Consider the following 22,770-nt stretch of genomic DNA (forward strand, 5'->3'; position numbering starts at 1 on the left):
CTGAGTTCAAATCTGGCCTCAGGTACTTAACACACAAAAAAAACTAGCCATGTGACCTTGGGCAAATCACTTAACCCCAATTGCCCTCAAAAAGCAAAGAAAGAAAGAAAGAAATTCTCAAGAAAAATTGCCCTGATGTTTTAGAACCAGAGGGCAAAATAGAAGTTGAAAGAATCCACCGATCACCTCCTGAAAAAGATCCCCAAAAGAAAACTCCTAGGAATATTAGAGCCAGGTTCCGGAATTCCCAGATCAAGGAGAAAATATTACAAGCATACAGGAAGAAACAATTTTAATATTGTGGAAACACAATCAGGATAACACAGGATCTGGCAGCTTCTACACTGAGGAATCGAAGGTCTTGGAATATGATATTCCAGAGGTCAAAGGAGCTGGGATTAAAACTAAGAATCACCTACCCAGAAAAACTGAGTATTGTGTTTCAGAGGAAAATATGGTCATTCAATGAAATGGAGGACTTTCAAGCATTCTTGATGAAAAAATCAAAGTTGAATAGAAAATCTGATATTCAAATACAAGAAGCAAGAGAAGCATGAGAAGGTAAGCAGGGAAAAGAAATAATAAGGAATTTATCAAAGTTGAACTATTTGTATTCCTACATGGAAAAACTATAATTGCAACTTATGAAACTTTTCTCAGTATGAGAATAGTTGAAGGGAATAGAAATGTGTATATATACATATATACACATACATATATGTCTATATAGGAGGGTTATGGGTGTATAAATACATATGTGAGTGTGTGTGTACATATGAGTACAGGTATACACAGATAGAGGGCACAGGACCAATTGAATAGGAAGGGATGATACTTAAAAGGTGAAATTAAGAGGTGAGAAAGGAATATAATAAGAAGAGATGGGGAGAGATAGAATGGGGTAAATTATCTCATACAGAAGAGGCAAGGGAAAACTTCTGCAATGGAAAGGAAAAACAAGAAGGCAAAAGGGAATGGGTCAACCGTATTCTCATTGAATTTGGCTTAGGGAGGGAATGACGTACTCACTAAATAGGGTATCTCACCCTACAGGAGAGTAGGGGAGAAGGGGATGAGAGGGGGATGATGGAAGGGAGGGCAGGCTGGGAGGGTGTGGTAAGTCGTAAGCACCCACTTTTGAAAAGGGACAGGATCAAAGTAGAGAATAGAACAAATGGGAGGTCGGATATGATGGAGGGAAATATAGTCAGTCTTTCACAATATATCCACTATGGAAATGTTTTGCTTAGCTACACATGAACAAACTATATTGAATTGCTTATCTTCCCAGTAAGGGCAGGTGACAAGGGAGGAAGGGAAAGAATCTGGAATTCAAAGTTGTAAAATCAAATGTTTAATATATATATATATATATATATATATATGTACACACACATTGTTATTACTATTACTTTACATGCAACTGGGAAATAAGATATACAGGCACTGGGGCATAGAGATCCACTGTGCCCTACTGGAAAGTTGGAGGGGGGATGGGGAAAGATATGGGAGAGAGCAGATTGGGGGAGGGGATATTCAGTGGGATCGCTATTTTGGGGTGGTGGGTAGGGCAAAATGGGGAGAAAATTTGTAACTCAAGATCTTGTGGAAGTGAATGATGTAAACTAAAAAATAAAAAAGAGAGAGAGAGAAAAAAAAAAGAAGTCCTGAAAGAGGATTTTCTTGTCTGTTTATAGAAGTCCTGCAGGAGGTTTTCAGAGGTCCTGGGAATATACTGATGATTTGTATTGATTTCTCAGACCTTGCTTGTAGGTCTGTACTAATTTCTCAAATCTTGTTTGTGGGTGTCTGTGTTGATTTCACAGGCAGGCAGTGAATTGCTGATGGCGTCAGTAGTGTGTATGAATGTTGTTTTGGCTCTGTTAAGCTTTGTCTTCCCAGAAACAAAATCTTCAAAGGACTTCATGTAGACTGGACACTGTGAGCTTCAATATGGAATGGGAACTGGACAAGGAATTGGATGAGAAGCTGAGAGCTGCTGGCCTGTGAATCCAGGTGATGGTTGGGTGAATATGGGCAAGAGCTGGACCCATGGAAGAGGAACCATGGAATTTGGGAGCCAGCCTCGAGTCAAGATGAAAAGACCTCTCCTTGGATATTTAGTGCTGACTGATGATATGACAAGATCATGATTTACTGTCACGTAGGGGTGGGAGATCTTTGTACTTTGCACCTTGTACCCCTTAAGGATGATTGGAAGCTAGTCTCCAATCAAGAAGAAAGAAGACTTTCTGAGAGATTAAGACAATGTGACCTAGGGGTGGGAGACCTGTGTACTTTGTATTCTGAATATCTTTTGTTTAAAACTATGTGATCACTTTAGTGATAAGTTATGTTATATCAATGTGAAAGCTATACTTTGGTTTATGTGAATGCTTTGCCTTAGTTTACTGCTGAATAGAGAGCTCACTAACTATGTGATCAGAACCTTAGAGCTATTCACAGTAGCAGTCCTCTGGAGAGCTGCTTGTGCTTAGCTTTACAACTGGTTGAGTGGCCAGGCTCAAATGTCATAGTTCAAGTCAACTTGTAAGGAAATCACCTGCAAAGGCCCCTAGGGATCCATGCTTACTTGTGTGCAGTCTATTATTTTAGAAATTATTTAAATAAAGACACTGGTGGCATGCTTAACAAATCTGCAGATGACAAAGCTAGGACAGATAATTTACTGGATAATAGGACCTAGAAAAAATGTAGAAGACTAGGCCAAGTTTGGTGTGATGATTTAATTAGCAACAGGGGGGAATAAGAGAGAAGAAGATCACATCTATGATTTTATTTGTATAGGGAACTATGTAAACCTAGCAAGCATTTGGATAGAAAGCATATGTAAGCCTATGGAGCTGAAGAAGTCACTGAGTGAGAAAATGTAGAGAGAAAAGGGCCAAGAACAGAGACTAAATGAAAACTCTGTTTGGGGGCATGACATGAATGATAATCCAGTGAAGAATCTGAAGAGTGGTCTAACAGGGAGGAGGAGAACCAAGAAAAAGTAGAGTTACAAAAGCCAATGGAATCCTAATAAAGTTGTCCCAAGAACCAATATTCTAACTTCCTTATACTTCACTGAACAGCAGGCCCACTACCCCTACCTAGCCACTCCCCACCCCCCTCCCCCAATATCCTAACTTCTTCATAGATGCCTCACTGTTTACTAGAACAACAAGTGTGTCCATGAACTCATATTTCTCACAGAACAGCAGGTATATCCATGTTATGGGGATCCCAGACACTGTCTCTAGCTAGCCACTGCCCCCAGACCCATTCCTTATACTTCTCACAGAAACAGCAGGTGTCTCCATGAATTCAATCACAACCACATCCATCCAGTCTCAGACAGGACCACAATACTCATCCAATCAAAAAGCAGCACCAACAGAATGCCCAAGCAGGATGTGGACCCCAAAATAATGGAAGGGACTTTCCCTAAGTAGGCACCTGTGCAGGAGTAATAAAGAACTGACCTAGAGTGAACTTATGATGTAGAAAGGTTTATTATGATATCATTATCATACATACATACGTACCCCGCTCCAAAATAGGTTTTTCTGTATGCACTGTGGGTAATCGCATGCACAGTTTCACTGAGGCTGGAACCCTTCCCCTATTTCCTAAGCCCTTAACAAACCCTTTCTGCCTCTTTAATATTTATAATTTCTGTTATGTAATTGCATCTTTACCCCATAAAAATCTACCTTGCTTTCTCTAAAGTTGCTGGGTCTTCTTGGAACTTAGCCTACTTCATGAGAGGGTGTCAATCTAAATAAGTGACTATACTTGGATTAGAGGTGGTCTGACTCTGAATTCTATGGGACAGTTCCACCACAACATATCATGAAACTGTAACACAATGAGAAGAGAATATCCAGGAAGAGAGGAAAGTCAACAATGTAAAAACTGTCAAATTCTGCATTGTGTATAAGAAAAGTCCATTACATTCGGTACCTTTGCAGAACATTATTTTAGTTGAATGAAGAGGGAGGAAGTCAAATTGCAAAAAGAAATGAGAAGTGAGTGAGAAGAGAAGAAATGGGAGTAATGAGTAGAGATAGCTTTTTCTAGGCATCAGAGAAATATGGTAAAGATACAGAACAGCTTAAAGAAAAGATAATGTCTAGTAAAGGGTTTGAAGAAGGACAAGGATGAGAAGGGACAAAACAAACAACACACGTAAAGAAGTTGGCTTTGGCAAGGAGACCTCTTTGTTGCTGGACTGAAGAAATGCAAGGATGATATTAAGAGATTCATCAATGAATAGGAGAGGAGAAAGGGGGAGCTCACACCGAATGGCTTCTATTTCCTCACTAAAGTATGAAATGAGGTCAACTGCTGAGCAAATGAGAGGAGGGATGTGAGGAGAAAATAAAACATTTAGAATAGCCTTTCTGGGAAATGAGACACTTAATTAGGGAGAAGTAAAAGTACTGCCTTACTGAAGTTACAATTTAACTGAAGTTAGAGAACATAAATTTATATTTTATTTAAATTTAGTGGACCCAGGCACCTAAATCATATGACTCCCTCCAATTCTTCAGCAGTTCATGAGGTAGCAGTTGAGGAGGTAGACAGTGGGAGTTATCTAGCTTTGGAGCTTAAGGCATGAATAGTGACAGGATAAGAGGACAGTATTGACAACATGGACAATGGAGCTGAACTAGTAAAGTGAAATTAGACAAAGGACAATGGCCTGAAAAAAGTACTCAATGGTAGAGCGACTAGAGAAGATGAAGACAAGGAAGAAGTTTAGAAGAGGTATAATCAGACTGAAACAAGTCAGAGTTTAGGGGGTATTTATGAGATCATACTTATGGGCGATTAGGAAAGCAAGAATATAATTATGTTTGTGTGGCTGAAGTGCAGAGGAAGGAAAGGGAAAGGGAAGTCAATAAGTATTTATTAATCACCTACTTACTATATATTAGACACTATGCTAAGCACTTTATAAATAATTATTTCACAGCAACCCTAGCAGGTTGGTGCTATTGTCACCATTTTACAGATAAGGAAATTGAGGCAGATAGAGATTAAGTAACTTGCCCAGGGTCACAAAGCTAGCAAATATCTGAGACTATATTTGAACTCAGGTCTTCCAGTCTCCTGGCCCAATGGTCTATCCACTGTGCCATTTAACTTCCTATAATAAAGGCTAACATGTATAAAGCACTTTAGGGTTTACAAAGTGCTTTATAAATATTACCTCATTTTATCCTCACACTAGGAGGTAGGTGTTTTTATTATCTCCATTTTACAGTTGAGGAAATTGAAACAGACAAAGGTTAAGTGACGTTCCCTGGGTCACGCAGTGAGTAAGCAGCTGAGGTCACATTTGAACACCTTCCTGTCTTGAGGAAGGTGGCCTACACTGCACCACCTAGCAAAACAAAGGTGGTCATAAGAATTTGAAGAGTTTGAGGAACTGGAAGGTTAAAGTGTTTGAAGGAGCAAACATTTATGCCAAAGTCCCTTAGTGTAAGGAGATTAAGGAAAGGGTCCTGAAAGCTCTGAGGTGGACTCTCTGGGATTCATAGGAGGGCATAGATATCAGTCCCATGGTTTGAGAAGGCATGGATGGGTTTTGATCTGCACCCCTGGAGGGGATAAGGAGAGTAACACTGAGGAAACCACAGAATGAGAAAAAAGGGAGCTCTGCAGCCACCAATCCAACCTGTTTACAACACAATTCCTATTCCTACATACTTAAAAAATGGCCATGGACCCTCTTCCCAGGTCTCTTTGACACCACTTCCTATTCCTAGTTTTGTTCTCAGAGTTCAAACAGAACAAATCTAATCTCTTGGCCACAGGTAATCCTTTCAAATATTTAAAGAGGGCTATTGTGCCTCCCCAGGACTTCTTTTTGTCAGGTTTAACACAACTAGTTCTGTCAACCAAACCTCCTATGTCATAAATTCAGGACCTTTTGCCATCCTAGCTACTCTCCTCTGGGCACTTTCTAGCTTATCAGTATCCTTTTTAAACTGTGAAGCCCAAAACTGAACACAATGCTCCAGGAGGTCAGACAAGGACTGAGGTCATTCCTGAAAGCTATCCCCTTCCTAAGGCAAGCCAAGACCGCATTCGATTTTTGGTTGCCATCTCCTACTGCTGATGTATATGGAGCTTGCAGACCACTGGAAAGCAAAGATTCTTCTCCTAACAACTACGATATGTCTATATGCTTCCATATTACATTGGATGCAGTTAATATTTTGTACTTAATGTGAGACTCTACATTTGTCTCTACTGAATTTCATCTTATCACATCAAGCCCAACATTCTAACCTGTCAGGATCCTTTTGGATCTTGATTCTGACTTCTAGCTGTGTGACTGCCCCTTTGTCTCTCTGTATTTCAGCTTATTAAAAATAACTCATTACTAATGTCTCTTCTAGTCATAAGGTTCAATTATTTTATTTAGCATTTTTTATGACTTTTTAATTTACAACATTCTTCCCAAATTTTATTTTCTTATTAGACAAATGGGGACAGGTGATGTATTGTCTTTGTACACTCATTGCCTAGCACTGTGACTGGAAACATACTAGATCCTTATTTTATTGACAGATTTTACATACGGGCAACAGAGAAGTTATCTTGCTTTGGCTTAGTTTTGCCTACTACTGAGAATAATACAACTGAATCAACTTGTTGATTTTAAGAAATATTTACTGAATGCTTACTACATCAACAATCAATAGTTCCTAAGTGGTAATGAAAGAATAACTTACAGATGAAGTATAAGAAATAGTCTTTTCTCTCAAATGGCATAGAGTGTAAGAGATAAGACTAATACCTGAAACCATCAGAGATTATAAGAGAGAGATTTATTGTTTTAGGTGAGTTTACACTACATGATTTCTGAAGTCCTTAAAACTCTAAGTTTATTCATATAAAGAGCTCAACTGGTATCAAAGTACTTAATTTTAAATACTTAGGTTATCATTTCCCCCCAATTTAAAGGTTGGGGGAAAGGGAAGAAGTGAATATGAGACCTATTATGGGATACCACTTATGAAAGTGTGCTTCCTTCATGTATATGCATCACAGTGATTGTGCTTATGAAAAAATAATTATTACCTGTTAAATTTGCAGCATCTGTGGGACTCAGCTGTAACCAATGTCTAGCATCTGAATCAACAGCAACATCAGTTGGTGTATTCAGTTCTTGGTCTTCTTCAAATGGATGCCATGGATTCATTGTTATCTCTACCTCATTATTATAGCCAAGAGATGTGTCACTGCTAACACTTTCACCTAACACAACCAGGGGAGGTAAAAGATATAGATAATGAAGAACTGGAAAGTTTATTTTCAAAACAATTAAAGTGATAAGCTAAACCAGTGAGCATCCAACCTGAACATAACTAGAACATACCAATAAAATGCATGGTGGTGTACCCAGAGGACACTTAGTCAGATATTGATAAGAATACACAGAGTATAGCAAAACCTAAATGTCTACATTCATAGGCTGCCTGGTGTCTGAAGCCTTCAGACAAAAGACAAAAAGTTTCATAAATCTCTTTAAAAGACTTAATGATGTTAATCACAGTGATCAAGAGTCATAAATTAAGCTAGAAGAATATATAACCTATACACTATTCAGACAAATACAGTCAAATGTTAGTTTTTTAAATAATCGATTTATATATTATTTTCTAAGAATTTATACTTTTTGCCTTTGTGAGAAGTTGGTTTAGCTAAGAGAGCCAAAGACAACTGCATGTTTACATTACTTTTAAATCTGATTACTTTAATAAAGAATTTTTTTAATTGACTGCCAAATTTTTTGAACAAAAGCAAAATTAGTTCATAGAAAAATAACAAGGTTAATGCTAATCGTGGTCAACATTGAAAAGGTAAAATGTTGATTAAAAAAAGAAAAAATATTTTTAAAAAACCAAGGTTAGGGAACACAAAAATAAATTTAATAAATATTTTTGTTCTACATTGTAGCTATTAATGGAAATTTACGGAAAGGGGAGAAAAATGGAAAACAGAGAAAAGAGAAACACATAGAAATATGGACACAGAACTTCACGGAGTAGCAATTTCCATTTCATGATATTTTAGGAATCTGCAAGAGTACTTTTAAAGTCATACTGAGGCATTTTGCTCAACTGAAAGCACACATTATAATGGTTTACCCTTCTTTTGTACGTTCATTGAGCCAGATCTGCTCTTAGTAGAAGGTTTTTCATTCCTGTTCTGACCAGTATAGTAGAGTTTCATTAAAATTGTATAAAAGTGCAATAAGGTGTTCCACAAGTGAATCTGCAAAAGTAATTGGACTCTTACGCACTTGACAAATAAATTTTTTGTATTGATTAATTTAACAGAAATATTTCTAAAACATACTTCCCTGACTTATTAAGTATATTGAGCAAAATTTAACCTTTCTGTGATGACCCAAGGTCATCAATATGAATAAAGATTGTGTTGTGCTGTAAAACAGTGATATCTTCAAGAGGCTACTGAAGTATACAGAGGTATCAGCTTCAATGTTAAACTTTATCTGATTGCTATACTTTAAAAGTTCTACTCTCTCCCTATTGTAATTGTCTCATTGATTGTTGTTAGTTGTCATTTGTCACTGTTTCCCTCTACCAGTTCACTGCCTTACTGAAATAACTTCAACAGAGAAAGAATTAACATTTGTCATGGAAAATCAGATGGTCAAAATTACTAAAATAAGATCTAATTTCACATACTAGCTCCTCTGTGAGGATCTTAAAATGGATTTATGCAATCTCCTATGGAATCTGGTGAGCTTTGTGACAGATATTTTTCTTACTGCTCAGAAGCTGTTCTGTATGGTTAAGGTTGAGACTTGTCCAAAGAAAGAACAAGGAGGCTATTACTATGGGTTTTCCAATTGTTCCTATTATTTATTTAAAAGGCTATCTTTTTTCACATTTCAAATTTAACTTTGCTTTTTAAATACTTAATTGAATGAAAGAGATTTATAAAAGTTTCTGCCTATGTAAAGTTTGTGGAATTTAGTCTGGGAACTAAAGAAACCAAATGCTGTGGAAATGATTTCATTTTTCCCTTCATTTGGCTATAGTCATCAGACAATGCAATTTGTTCCACTAAATCCTTGCCTAGTGAAATGTTACTGTGCAAATTCATAGTTGGCCAGAAAATTCGGTTAAACAAAACACTCCATTAAAATAAAATAGTGACGTGTTATTGTAAAGGGAAACCGGGAAAAAATTACATGTATGTATACATGTATGTATGTATACAGCTTTTGCAGATAGTCGAAATGACAATTCAATTTCCTGGAACTTACTCTTTTGTCTTTCTCTACATTTTCCTTCTGTTTGCTGTAAATCATCTTTTAAATCTATTTCAGCTGGGCTGCTGCTTCGTCGCACTAAAACCTTCAGAAAAAGAGAAATCATTTTGCATTTGTTTATTACAAGCTATTTTTCATTTTAAAGAGACCACAGAATTTTCTAGTATACATTTCTAACAACCAAACAAAATACAGCCACCCAGAAAAGCGAAAAAAGAATGTTTTAATATTCTGCATCTATGTGAAATATTTATACATTTTCAAAATTTGTCATTTCAATTTATGGACTCCATTATGTCAACAGGCATTTGACTAAATTGACCTACTAATGAGGAATACAAAATTATGCACAATTAATTTTAAATTTCTATTAATTTGCTTAAGTATATATGCAGAAAAATATAGTTTCTTACCAGTTTTTACCTCTCCCTGATAGTGTAAGCCAGGATATTTTTGGTGTCCATATTTAGAAGTCAAAGGTACCTCTAATAATTGCCTAATCAAATGTTTTCATTTTACAAATTAGAAAACTGCAGCTAAGAAAGATTTGGTGGTTCCTCCTCAAATATACAGCTAGTTTGTGGCAGAACCAAGACTGGAAATCAGTTCACAGGAAAAGTGGAAAATAAAGGGTGTAGTGGTAGAAGCAAGGTCAAAGAAAAGGATTTTTCTTCCCCCAACACAGAAAGACTAACGATTAAAAGTTTAGTGCATTATAGAGTTAATAGATTAAACCATCATATGAATTCCTAATTTAGAAGAGAATCTGATCCATTTGGACTGATTAAATTACCAAAAAGGACATAAGCTATTTACTCTTTCTGAAGATTTATAACATGTCCTAGGCATTGAAACAGTGGGAAAAATGTCTTCAAAAGGCACGTTATTCTAAAATAAAAAAGTGTTACCCATTGCCAAAATTAGGCAAATATAAAGAAATAAAAATAACCATTTACTTAATCACTCAATTTAAGTGATGGTGATTTATGCTTATAAGCAATAAGGATGACTTAACTATGTAATGTCTAATTTTCAGACAATTACTATTTTTTTAAATTTTTAATTAGTTTAATTCTCAAAATTTCTAATATACCTATAAAATTACATGTTTTTCCCCCCTTAAAACATTAGAAGCTAGAAATGATCTCAAAATTCTTCAAGATGATTTCCTACCTGAGTGTATGAGTTTGGGAGAGGGGAAACACTGATATTTATAACACTGTTATCATTTATTTTAATTTATAATGTTTAGTTATAATTCCCAAAGGAATACCAATCTGATAAATGAATTAAAGTATCTTACTGTTGGTCCTTCATTTTCTTTCTTTAAATGTCCTTTATTTTCCTGAATTTGTCTGGAGTCTGATGAACTTAAATTCTGTGAGTTCTCTATTTTTTTCCCTGTAGAATGAAAAGTGAATTGGATTACATATTTCTGACTGATTATAGTTTTTAAAATAAACAATTGCTTAATTGTAATTAGTGGGAATATGAGGCTCAAAAATAGGGCTTTATGTTACAACAGAACATGAGAAAAAACAACAACATGGAAACCCATAATGGCCAGGTCTTTCCAATGGCTATTCTATATCATTTCATTCATTTCTCCTGTTAGTGAGAGACTCCCAGCACAGTTATAATATTTTAGAGTTACAAAAGGACTTTAGGAATCATTAAGTTAGCCCCTTCATTTTACATATCAGAAAATAGGCCCAAAAAAGTTCCCCAAAGTCAAACAAATCTGGTGGCAGAACTGTTACTGGACCTCACCTCTCCTGGCCTAGCTTAGGTTTCTTTAGATCATGTTGTGTATCCTTCATCATGAGAGGGGGAGAAAGAGGAAGAGAGAGAAAGAAAGGGAGTGAGTAGAGAGAGAAAGGGGGGGAGACAAAAGTTTAGGGGGGAAGTTTGTTCTAGTTTTTTAATAAATGATGTTTAATAAAAATAAAGTGGGGACTCAAAGCTAAATGATTGAGAGACTAATACTTAATGAGAAAATACTGGAATATACTCCTTAACTGCCTTAGAACTGGAGATGAGATAAGGAAAATAAGCTAGTAACAGGTATATATGAGATTAAAATTCCACCTAGGCTAAATATGGGATAGTAAATTCCTAAATGCTGTTATACTTAAAAATTGACTTCAAAAATGAACACAAAAATGTTAAATTATTGTTAAAAATACATTAAGAAAAAGTTTTAAGAAATATGTCCACAGTGACAGTGTGGCAGAGACAGAGAACTTGCCTTGAAGCCAGGAAGACCCAGATTCAAATCCAGCTTCAGATACATCCTGGTTGAGTGACCATAGGCAAGTCACATCACCTCTCAAGTGCTCTAGACTACTCCCTAAGATTATACATTAATGATTTACTCTGACAGAGATCTTTCTTATCTGAAAATTCCCCATAACCATGAAATCACAGGTTCAGTCACTATTTATCAAAAAGATAACCTTTTTTTTCTGTGTGGATTCACAACCTTATAAAAACATTAAAAATATATGGTTTACCTTGGTAAGAATCAGAATGTAACTGGTCAGTTATATCAGACGTACTACTGCTACGAGGTATCTGTTGTTCCTGGTCAATCAACAGGCAGCCAGATTCACCTCCCATTATGCTTTCTGACTGCTGACATTCTTCCACTTCTAAAAATCATTAACAGAAAATATGTGATATTTTAAAATTAAATTATAAAGTTTGAAATAATATATTTTATTCTGTTATGAATTACTATAATTAAAGCTCAGTAGTTTCAAAGTAAACATGATGAATCTTAAAATAATAAAGTATTTAGATTTCTTATGATTAATGTTTAATACTATAAAAATATCTTAACTCAATTTTCACAATGAAAAAAGAAACTAATACAGCAAAATAAATACTACAGATGGTAATCATTAAAATCATTGAGCAGAAGAAAGGAAAGAATGGAAATAACCAAGGAAGGGAAAAAATGTATAAATACTAAAGTCTGGGTTATTATTTGATGATTAAATTTGATGAAAGAAATAGGGACATAAATTTACCAAGATTAAAGAAAAAGGAAATATGAGAGTTAAACTTCAATTGCATCTTCCTTTATTTGAAAAATAAAAACAATTTCCAAAGTAAGTACTAAAGTGTAAGTAAGATGAGTTTTTCATGGACATGAGTTAACTATGCATTACTAAATGTCTTCATTATTATGTCTCAATATTAGTTACTTGTGTGGTTTTTTTTTAATTATGTACTTGGTAGTGTTTTTGTTCTCCCAGTATTCCAAGAGATCAATGACCACATCAATGATATTCCCCTCAATGTTGCATAATGCAATAGACAAAAGCCCATCCTGAATCACACAGAGAGGATTTTGGTTCATATTTTAAAATAACTTATTCTGAAGAAATGCTTATATTCAACTTATTGATTCCTCTTAACAAATGTTAACGTGTTTTTAACTAGCATAAAGTTTTTTTTTTAAGTTTAAATTATGCAATATAAGATTTTTAAAATTATGTACCTTACATTTTATGATCTTATGGCCCTTAAGAGCATAAAATAAACAACCAGTTATTGTTAATTAATACAATTCCATATTGGGTACCAACCAATTGGGAAATTACTGAAAAAACTAGGTCACATAATAAGAAATAATGAATATGAGGAATTCACGGGAAGATCTGAATGAACTGATATAGAATGAAATAAGCAGTAAAAAAAGTATCACTGGGTGGCTAGGTGGTGCAAGGAATAGAACACTGGCCCTGGAATCAGGAGGACCTAAATTCAAATCCAGCCTCAGAGATTTAATGCTTATTAGCCATGTGACCTTGGTCAAGTCACTTAATCCCAATTGCCCTGCCTTACTCCCTCCCAAAAAGCAAAAAAAATAAAATAAAAAGATCATTATATACATGAACAATACCGTAAATGAAAAAGTAACTAAGAAAAGGGAAAACTCTAAGACACTGTAAAATTCATAATGATCTTAGAGAACATGTCTTCCTTCTCATAGCTGAGAGGCAGAGGGCAAGTATATACATTGTCAAATACAATCACTAGAATGGTGTTTGTGCTTAATTTTCCTTTACTGTTATGAGTTCAGTTCAAGAGAGAGGAGGTAATTTTTAATAATGTATGATGTAATGACAAAAAGCATCAAAATACTGAAAAATATATTTGACTAAACAAGGGCAAATAGGAAGAATCTATCTTCTGACCTCACCATTGTATTGAAACTTTTCTCACCAAGGTTGCACAATGATTTCTTAATAATGAAATCTGAAGTCATCAAATCAACTAGCATTTACAAAATATTATTTAAAAGACTTTTCTCATTTCTCATCTGTTGATTATTTGGTCTCCCTGCCTCAAGTCCTTCCTTCTTCCAATGATAGATAGACAGAGACAGACAGAAAGACATATACACACATTTATATGTACATACATAAACATGCTCATATGGTTTCCTCTGCCAGAATATAACTTATCCAAGAGCAGGTACTATTTAACCTTACTATTTGTATGCCCATTCCTTAACAGAGTCTGGCATCAAGTGTTTGCTGATTAAGCACAGAATTGCTTCTTCCTTAATTTCTCCACCTTTGACTTTAATGAACTTTTCTTCCCTGGTTCTCTTCCTACCTGTTTGACCAATTTGACTTAATCTATCTCAACTTCTATTTCCATTCACATAGCCATTACCCTAATCAGTACCTCACTACTTCTTGTCTGTCCTACTTTAGTAGTCCCCAATCATTGCCCTACTTTAAGTCTCTCCCTTTCATTCCCTACCAAAATCATCTTCCAAAAGCAAAAGAGTCAGATCGTGTTACTCCTTTGCTCAAGGATTCCTATTCTGCCTAGAATAAAAGGCAAAGTCCTTAGCTGGACACTCAGAGCCCTTCAGAGCCAGTCTTACACTTCTGGGCTTATTTTACAATAATGGTAATGGTAATATCACCTTGATTAATCTCAAACTAATTAGAAAATAGAGACGAGAACTGTGATTTCACTGCTATAGGAAACTCCCAGGTGAGGAAGCTCCCTTCACCAAGGCAAGTCAGAACCTTCTCTTCATCTTAGAGAGTTACCTAGAGCAGAGAGAAGATAAAAGACTTGCCTAGGGTCACACAACCAGTATGGATTTAAACCCAGGTTCTTGGCTTCAAGTCTAGTTCTCTACATACTTTACCATAGTACCTCTTCTGGAGACAAAGAAGAACTAGGTGAGTTTAGGAAACTTGTTAGTGAAAAATTTACATTTAGGTTTTGCTCCACTCTGTTTTAATAACAAAAGACATCTGTGAGAAAAATAATTAACATCCGAGATTTAGGGATTACTTCAACAGAAAGCCATTCAATCACTAAAGATTTCCATAGAGATACCTCATGGCATGGTGGGCTCTCAAAGGCCAGGCCAATGGAATTTAAGCTCAAGCAGTTGCTATATTAAGCAAGAAATATTAACAGATTTATGTGTCTGTTGTCCATGAAACAGCTCAGCTAAGTTCCTAGAGCCTCATCACTGTGTAGGCCAGAGGGTGTTGAAATTTATGGACAGACAATTCTCTAGTAATTAAGGAAAAGGAATTAATACACTTTAGAATGTTCACAATGGGTATTAAACAACATTTTTTCTGTTTAGCCTTGGTTATAGGTTAATCATGATTTTATGAACCCCAAAAGAAAAATGTGGGGAAAACATAGTCCAGGATTTGATTTAGCAGGACATTTTATTCCATTATTTATCTGATTATTGGAAATAAAGGTGAATAGCTGATGACTAGCTACACTGTACTATTTCTTAGTAGCTAAGTAGTGCAGTCAATAAAGTGCTAGGTCTGAAATCAGGAAGACCTGAGTTCAAATCCAACCTTCAACAGTTACAAGCTGTATGGCCCTGAGCAAGTCACTTAACCTCTATCTGCTTCAGCATTTTCAACTATAAAACAAAGATAACAATAGAACCTGCCTCACAAGGTGAGATCAAATGAATCTTTAAGGCACTTAGCACAATGCCTGGCACAGAGTAGGCACTTAATAAATGTTCTTCCCTTCCCGCTACTAGTAATGATCAAACTGATCACTGAACTTATTAGAACATCTTAAAAGACTAAACACTTCCATATTTTTTCACTTCTTAAAAGTATTTCATTATGAACTCAGTAGCATTAACCCTGATAATCTTACATTTAAAACAGAGAACCAGAATAAAGGACAAAAACAAGAGGCTAAATTTGATATGCAGAGAATGAAGGGCTTGGGTGACAGGAATGAGGGCCACAGAAAATAATTTCTTAGTTATCATTCTTTTTACGTGTCCCTTCTTATTTCAATTTCATAATACAGTGATGCTAATCCTTAGTTCTCCCATGGAAGAATGGAAATCAAGCAAGGGAAATACTCACTAAAGGATATATTTTCAACCTCACAAATTTCAAGGAACAAATTGGATCATTATACATCCCTACCTTTATATTCTTTAGTATTACCAAACAGAATCCAGGATGTATCCAGATGATTTATTTTGGCTATTTTCTCTTCTCATTAAAGATGTCAGAGACAATGCACTTTGCTTGGCTAAGGGGGTCTCTATTAATTTCTCATTTGGAGGGAGTGGAGAAAGATAGATATACTAAATACACTGTTGGTGGTACAATCATTTTGGAAAGCAATTTGGAATTATGTAGATAAAATGACTAAAATGTCTATATCCCATATCAAAGACTCCAATTACTGGGCTTATGTGCCAAGGAACTTATGAATAAGAAAAAGGTCCTCATCTACTCTAAAACATTTACAGTAGCACTTTTTTGTGCTAGCTAAGAATTAGAAACAAAGTAGATACCCATCAATTGGGGAATGGCTTGGAAAAAAAAAAACGTGGTACACGAATGTAATGGAATACTACCATGCTAGACAAAATGATGTATGTGATGAATACAGAGAAGTATAGAAAGAGCTATATGAATTGTCGTAAAGTGAAATAAGAAGAGGCAAGAAAACAAAATACATGTAACTACAGGAATTTAAATGGAAAGAACAATGATGCACCAAAAAAATTAAAAGCAAATATAACAAAATTATAATGATCAAGTGAGATTCAAATGAAGCATGAAAAATCACACCCAACCAATCTACCACTGCATGGAATCCACAGGTTTTACAAATTGCATTGTTTTTGGACTTTCATCGATCAGTTGGGATGATTTTTTTTCTTTCTAAAAAATATTGTTTGTCATATGGGATTGCTCTTGGGGATGGAAGACTTAGGATACCATGGTGATATAAGAAATAGAAAACATCAATAAAAAAAATTGTTAATGCTAATGCTAATACATAGCCAGTAGAGGGAGACCAAGAGCTAGCTTACATGCTTTATTGCTAAATAAACAGAAATACCTTTTAATTTTCCCATGGATAAAAGAATAGAGGGTTTCATTTCCTTAAAGAAGAAAGTGGTGGCCACTAGACTATAAGAAGTAGTAAATAAAAGTCTAGAACAAAAACCATAGGGTAGCACCTCTCTAAAGGAAAAAAAAAACAAGTGCTATGATACTAATCAACACAAGGCCATCACTTTGAAATTATATAGGACTCCTCTTGGTCCTATTACATTAACAACACATTGATCTCCTTCCACACTCACTAGATGAGCTTTTCAAATACTCTAGTTTGGTAGTGCTTTTAAGGCTTTGCTTTACTGAAAGTGTCGGGAGAGTCTTCTTCAAATGGAGTACAAATGTGCAATCACAAATAGCCACATAAGTAGTGGGATCTTACAGCTCTTCTGATGGGGAAATAGAAGTGGAAGGGAGTAAAGGGAGATGATATTTTTATGTCACCCCTGTACAACTGTAGTTCACTAGCATGAAGCCAAATGATACTAAGGGAAGGAGATACCTTTCAAAACTATTCTAAAAATCATTTTAAGTCAATAGCCCTCCAATTTCTAGATGTAAATACTTGTATAGATGTAAATAAAATCATTTGCACTTATTCATGAAATTATTTTCTCTTGCCAATGTAGTTTTCTCTATAATTTCTGTTCCTTAACAGTTCTTGGGCTCCCTCTACTGGCTTTAAATTTGTTAAATTTAACAACTTAGCTATATACTCATGCTTTCATTTTTTTCTCTTTTCAAAACCCTCTGCAATCTTACATCTTACCTTATTATTCAACTGAAACTATCTTCTTCAAAGTTATGAATGATCTTTAATTGCACAATCTAAGAGCTTCTTTCCTAGTCTCATCTTATTTGATGACTCAGCAGCACCTGACCCAGTCAATCATCTTCTCTTCTTACATATTCTCTTCTCTGAGTTTTTTTTTTTTTTTCTGAAATAACTCTCTACTTTTCCTCTGCTTGCCTACATGGTCATACCTTCTCAGTTTCCTTTTCTGGCTCATCATTCGCATCACTCCAACTAACAATGAATGGACCCTAAAGTTCTGTCATGGGCCCTCTCTGCTTTTTCTCCATACTTTATCATTTGTTGACCTCATTAGCTCTTGTCATTTTTCAGTCCTCTGATTATTCATGACTCCATTTGAAGTTTTCTTAACAAAGATACTAGAGAAGTTTGCCATTCCTTTCTCCAGCTCATTTTACAGATAAGGAAACTGAGGCAAACAGGGTGAAGTGACTCGCCCAGAGTCACACAGCTCATACATATGTGAGGCCAGATCTGAACTTGGAAAGATGAGTCTTCCTGAGTCCAGGTTGCCACTCCTTCCACTGCATCACCTAGCCACCCAAGGTCATTAGCTCACATGAGTTCAATTGCCACCTCTATGCAGATGATTCCCAGTTCTACACATCTAGCCCCAATTTCTCACCTGAGCTCTAGTTCTACATCACAAACTGCTTATTGGCATCTTAAATTGAACATGTTCAGGACAGAATTCGTGAACATTTCCCTAAAACCTTTCTTTCTTCATCCTCTTTATAATTACCCAGTTACAATTTCAACTCCTTGTTTACCTTCACCTCACATATCTAATATGCTGCCAAATCGTATCTTTCCCTCCAAACTTCTCACATAGCTCAACTCCCAGTTATCATCCTAATTCAGTCCCTCATCACCTCTTGAATAAACTACTATAGTAATCTCCTATTTGATCAGTCAATAAGCATTTATTAAGCACCTACTACATGCTAGGTACTGTGTTTACCTCAGTCTAACCTCCACAGCCAGCCAAGTGAATTTCCTAGAGAACAAGTTCAACAATGTCACCCCTCCTGAATAAAATACAATGGCTTCTTATTAGCTCTATGATCAAACATAAACTCCTCTAATTTAAATATTTAAATTGGCATTTAAATATCCTTAAAACCTGACCCCTTTCTATCTTTTCAATATTCTTAAGCATTACTCCTCTCCACACATCTACAACCCATCCATCTTTGGCCACTTGCTGTTTTACACACACAACATGCCATCTTTCATGGCAATGCCTTTGTATCTGTTGTTCCTTCATGCCTAGGTACTAACTTTTTACCTCTGCCTCACAGAAACCTTGGTTTCCTTTAAAATCCAGCTCAAATAACACCTTCTATGTGAGCTCTTTCCTGATCACCCAAGTTGCTATGTACCTCCTCCCAAATGAATACATTTTTTATAAACATAGATGTTCATATACTTTCTCCTCCCATTGACATACCAGCTCCTACAAGGCAGGGACTGTGTGACTTCTATGTTTTCATCCCCAGTCTTTAGCATACTGCCTGACATTTAATAAATGCTTACCTACCAGTAAGGAATTTTTAGAGCTGAGGCCATATTGTGGCTCTGATTATGTAGAGTTTGACTCAAAGGCTGCCTCCAATGGGACACTTTTCTTAAGTGTCCTCCTCACTGCCTGTGCTCTCTTCTTAAATTACCTTGCAGTTACTTAACTTGGCAAATGTTACATAACCTTCCTCCTCTCTTCCTACCAAGAAAAAAAAAAGAATATTAATCCCTGGGGGCAAGAGCTGCATCTATTTTGTCTTTGGACCCTGGAGTCCAGCACAGTGCTTGGCACATAAAAGGCACCTAATTTGATGACTGTGGCTTAGCTTTGAGACTGTCAGAGTACTTCCTCACAACCCTGTGTTACTGCAAGTATTCTCATCTAAATTTGATAGAAAGCAAACCTGAGGGTCCAAAAGTAAAAGTGTTTTGCTTATTTTTATACAACCAAACTCAGGTCCCCTTACGCTAGGTACAGTTCTTTCCATTACACAATTAAAGAAAGAAAATAAACACTAGGTTTATATTATATTCGAAAAAGAACAATTATTCCTTTGTTAAAAATATTAGATATATTTTAAAGGGCACAAAACCGAAAAAAGCATAGTTAAAATGGAAGAAGCAAACAATTAAAGGTTCTATGAATAACATAATTACAATAATACCACAAAGTGATTTCAAAACATTCTTGTTTGATCCACATAGCAATGCCATAAGTAGGAGCTATTATTATCCCCATCTTGTAGATGAAGAAACTGAGGCTAAGAAGTTCAGTGCCTTGCCAAAAGTCACATCACTAATAAATATATGAGACAGGATTTGAATCTAGGTCTACCTAATGCCATATGTCTCATTTTATATAATATGCTATGTTCTTCTATACAGATACCCCTATGTATTCTTTTAAAGTAGCTAACATAAGAGATTCTGATTTCAGATTCATAAGATCACTCATTATTTCCAACTTGAAAGTCCTACTAAATCTAAATGTAGAGGAACTAAAGAATGACACTCCTAAATATTTCAAAAGACTCAGTAACATTTCTGAACTACAACTTTCCAATAAATTTAGAACAAAAAAGATAATTTTCTAATCCTTATTTGCCCATTTTTTTCCACTAAGGGATAATTCAATATAATTAAATTAAATTAGAATTAATACAGACTCAAATCTAGAGCAGATGTTGGACCCTATAAGGTAGATTCTCTATCAAATGTGAGACATACATTTGAAAAAATCAAACTATACAAAAAATCTATATGATTAAAAAATAACAAAAATAGATTTTCAAATTAAACATATTACTAGAATGTGTTTAGATAATGCCTCCTTATACCTAAGAATTCTATAAAAAAACAATGATTATTACTTTTTCAATTCCAAATTCAGAGTTCTAGTTTATCTTTAATAAAATACTGGCAACACTGAGACAAGAAGTAAAAGTAATAATATAGCCTCCTGTTCTTTTAAAGATGCCATTACACATAGCTAACAAAAAAAAATAGGCCTAGACTAACTTGTAATCCTGTATTTTCTCATACAAAGCTGAAGAACTCAAGAACTTAATAAATATAACTACTGCTGACACTCATAGAAAGTACAATCGAATGTTCCCTAGAAAATTCAGAATGTGATTTAGAAGTATCAAAACGGCATGGTATAAGTGTGAATATATACTCATACTTATGGCATGAGTCTTTTGGGGAAAGAAGGTAGATTAGATGCCATTTAATTGATACTATTATGATATTCATAAACAAACAGTAATTACACTGTCTGTAATTTCTAAAAACTATTCCATGGATTTTATGAATATAAAAGTGGAATTAGAACTATAAATAGCAAGAAATTCTCCTACTACCATTATAAAAAAAAAAAAAGAAATTAGAAGAAAACAAAATAAACCAAAAAGGCCACTCTAAAACAATTCTCCATCATCAACACTGGTTTTCTGTTTTTCCTTTTTAGTTCTCCCCCCTCAAATTATCACATATATTATTAAGTATGTTGTACCTCTCAAACAAAATGAAAGCTCTGGGTTTTATATCCCCATTGCCTAACAGAGTAAGAGTGCCTTGCACTTACTTAGTTGACAATCAATGGTTTCTGAACTGAAATAAGTTTTGTGGCAACCTCAGATAATGAACACTACCAAGTACACCTACAAAGGAGACAACTGTAAAAATAAAATAAAATATGCAACAAGGCAGAGTAGTTATAAATATGGTGCAGCAGTAGTTTCAAAAGATAAACAAGTTTTTATTAAGCATTTCTTTTTATTAAATATACAGATAGAGCATAGATATAGAGCTAGAGATCATTCTGAGTTCATCTTGTTCAAATCCCGTACATTATAGATAAGAAAACTAAAGCTCACAGAGTCTGGTATTAAGTAGCAAAACTGAGATACTAACCAAAGTTTTTGACCCAGATTCAAAACTCTTTTTGTTGCACCACATTACATAAGAGTTACATGGAAGATGATGTGGGGAGACAAATAAGAAAGATTAACTTAAGATAAAAAAATTATTCCCAAATTGCCATCATGATAAAGAGTATCTTCTGAAAAAAAAATAACAAACAAAAGCACACTAGTGATGCTACACTAGATGCCACACTAGAAATGGCATGGACAAGAAGGACAACACAGACCCACAAGTTATGCCATTACAAAGATTTAATTGAAATTTGAATCCATTTATCCAATGGCACAAAAGTGGAAGACATGTGGTTTGTAGGTTTCAAATCCAATCCAAGTCAAAACCTCAAAAAAGCACATCTTACTTTCATTAAAAATAAAGAAGATGACACTTTAAAACAAAAAGCATGAAGAATGGCACATTGCTTTAACATAATTATCAAGTAAAAATAGGAAATAATAAATTATCTTTAAAATCACTATACAGTTAGAAACCTTTCCCAGTGACGTGAGGAAAGCCTCTTAGAGAATGCTGTCTTACTTAAAAAAAAAATAGAGGGGTGGCCAGGTAGCATAGCGAGTAAGAGCACCGGCCCCAGTGTCAGGACGACCTGGGGATTGAATCCAGGCTCAGACACTTAGCACCCACCCAGAAACACCTGGCTGTGTAACCCTGAGCAAGTTACTTAACCCCAATTGCTTAGGGGCAGCCAGGTGGCTCAGCGAGTAAGACCACCTGCCCCAGTGTCAGGATGACCTGGGGATTGAATCCGGGCTCAGATACTAAGCACCACACCCACAAATAACTGGCTGTGTAACCTTGAGCAAGTTACTTGACCTTAAGCAAGTTACTTGCTTAAAAAAAAAAATAGAACAGGAGTAGAATATGTTTTGGAAAGTATACTTCTATATATGTATGTTTATGTATATATCTATAGCTATAGAGAAACATATCTAAACTTTATTGTAGCCTTGGGGAGGGGATGAAGAACAAAATTAAAAAGTGCACAGCAGAGAACAAAAGAAAACTTTCAAGGAAGCAAAGATGGACAATTCTCAACATAATGTGTATTATTTATCATACAGGCTTTCTTGAAATGAAAATTTATTGTTACATATTTTGAATTCTCTCATGTTCTGCTATGAACATAACATGCTTTTTTTTTTCTTTCTTTGTATTTAAGTTCCAACATTTAAGTTTATGATATGTTTTTGTTTCTTTTCTCTATTCTGTATTTGAGTTCTGGTGCTTGAATATAAAATAAATATTTTTAAAAAGAATTTTAAAAAAGAAAAAAAGAGAGC

At 35.1% G+C, this 22,770-nt stretch overlaps 1 protein-coding gene across 5 annotated transcripts in view; it reads right to left on the reverse strand.

Moving 5' to 3' along the window:
• Window positions 1-22,770, reverse strand: part of RALGAPA2 (Ral GTPase activating protein catalytic subunit alpha 2) — a 440,153-nt gene that overhangs the window by 297,052 nt on the left and 120,331 nt on the right. For all 5 annotated transcript variants that reach the window (XM_069075497.1, XM_069075496.1, XM_069075495.1 and 2 more), the window contains 4 exons: window positions 11,836-11,973; window positions 10,626-10,723; window positions 9,317-9,407; window positions 7,099-7,275 (listed from right to left, as the gene is read on the reverse strand). In XM_069075497.1, the coding sequence (XP_068931598.1) occupies window positions 7,099-7,275; window positions 9,317-9,407; window positions 10,626-10,723; window positions 11,836-11,973 (504 nt within the window). The remainder of the gene's footprint in view (window positions 1-7,098; window positions 7,276-9,316; window positions 9,408-10,625; window positions 10,724-11,835; window positions 11,974-22,770) is intronic.

This window comes from Petaurus breviceps, unplaced genomic scaffold (assembly GCF_028583685.1).
Source record: "Petaurus breviceps papuanus isolate PSGF00001 unplaced genomic scaffold, PetGlider_PUasm1.0 90919, whole genome shotgun sequence".
NCBI classification, from domain to species: domain Eukaryota; kingdom Metazoa; phylum Chordata; class Mammalia; order Diprotodontia; family Petauridae; genus Petaurus; species Petaurus breviceps.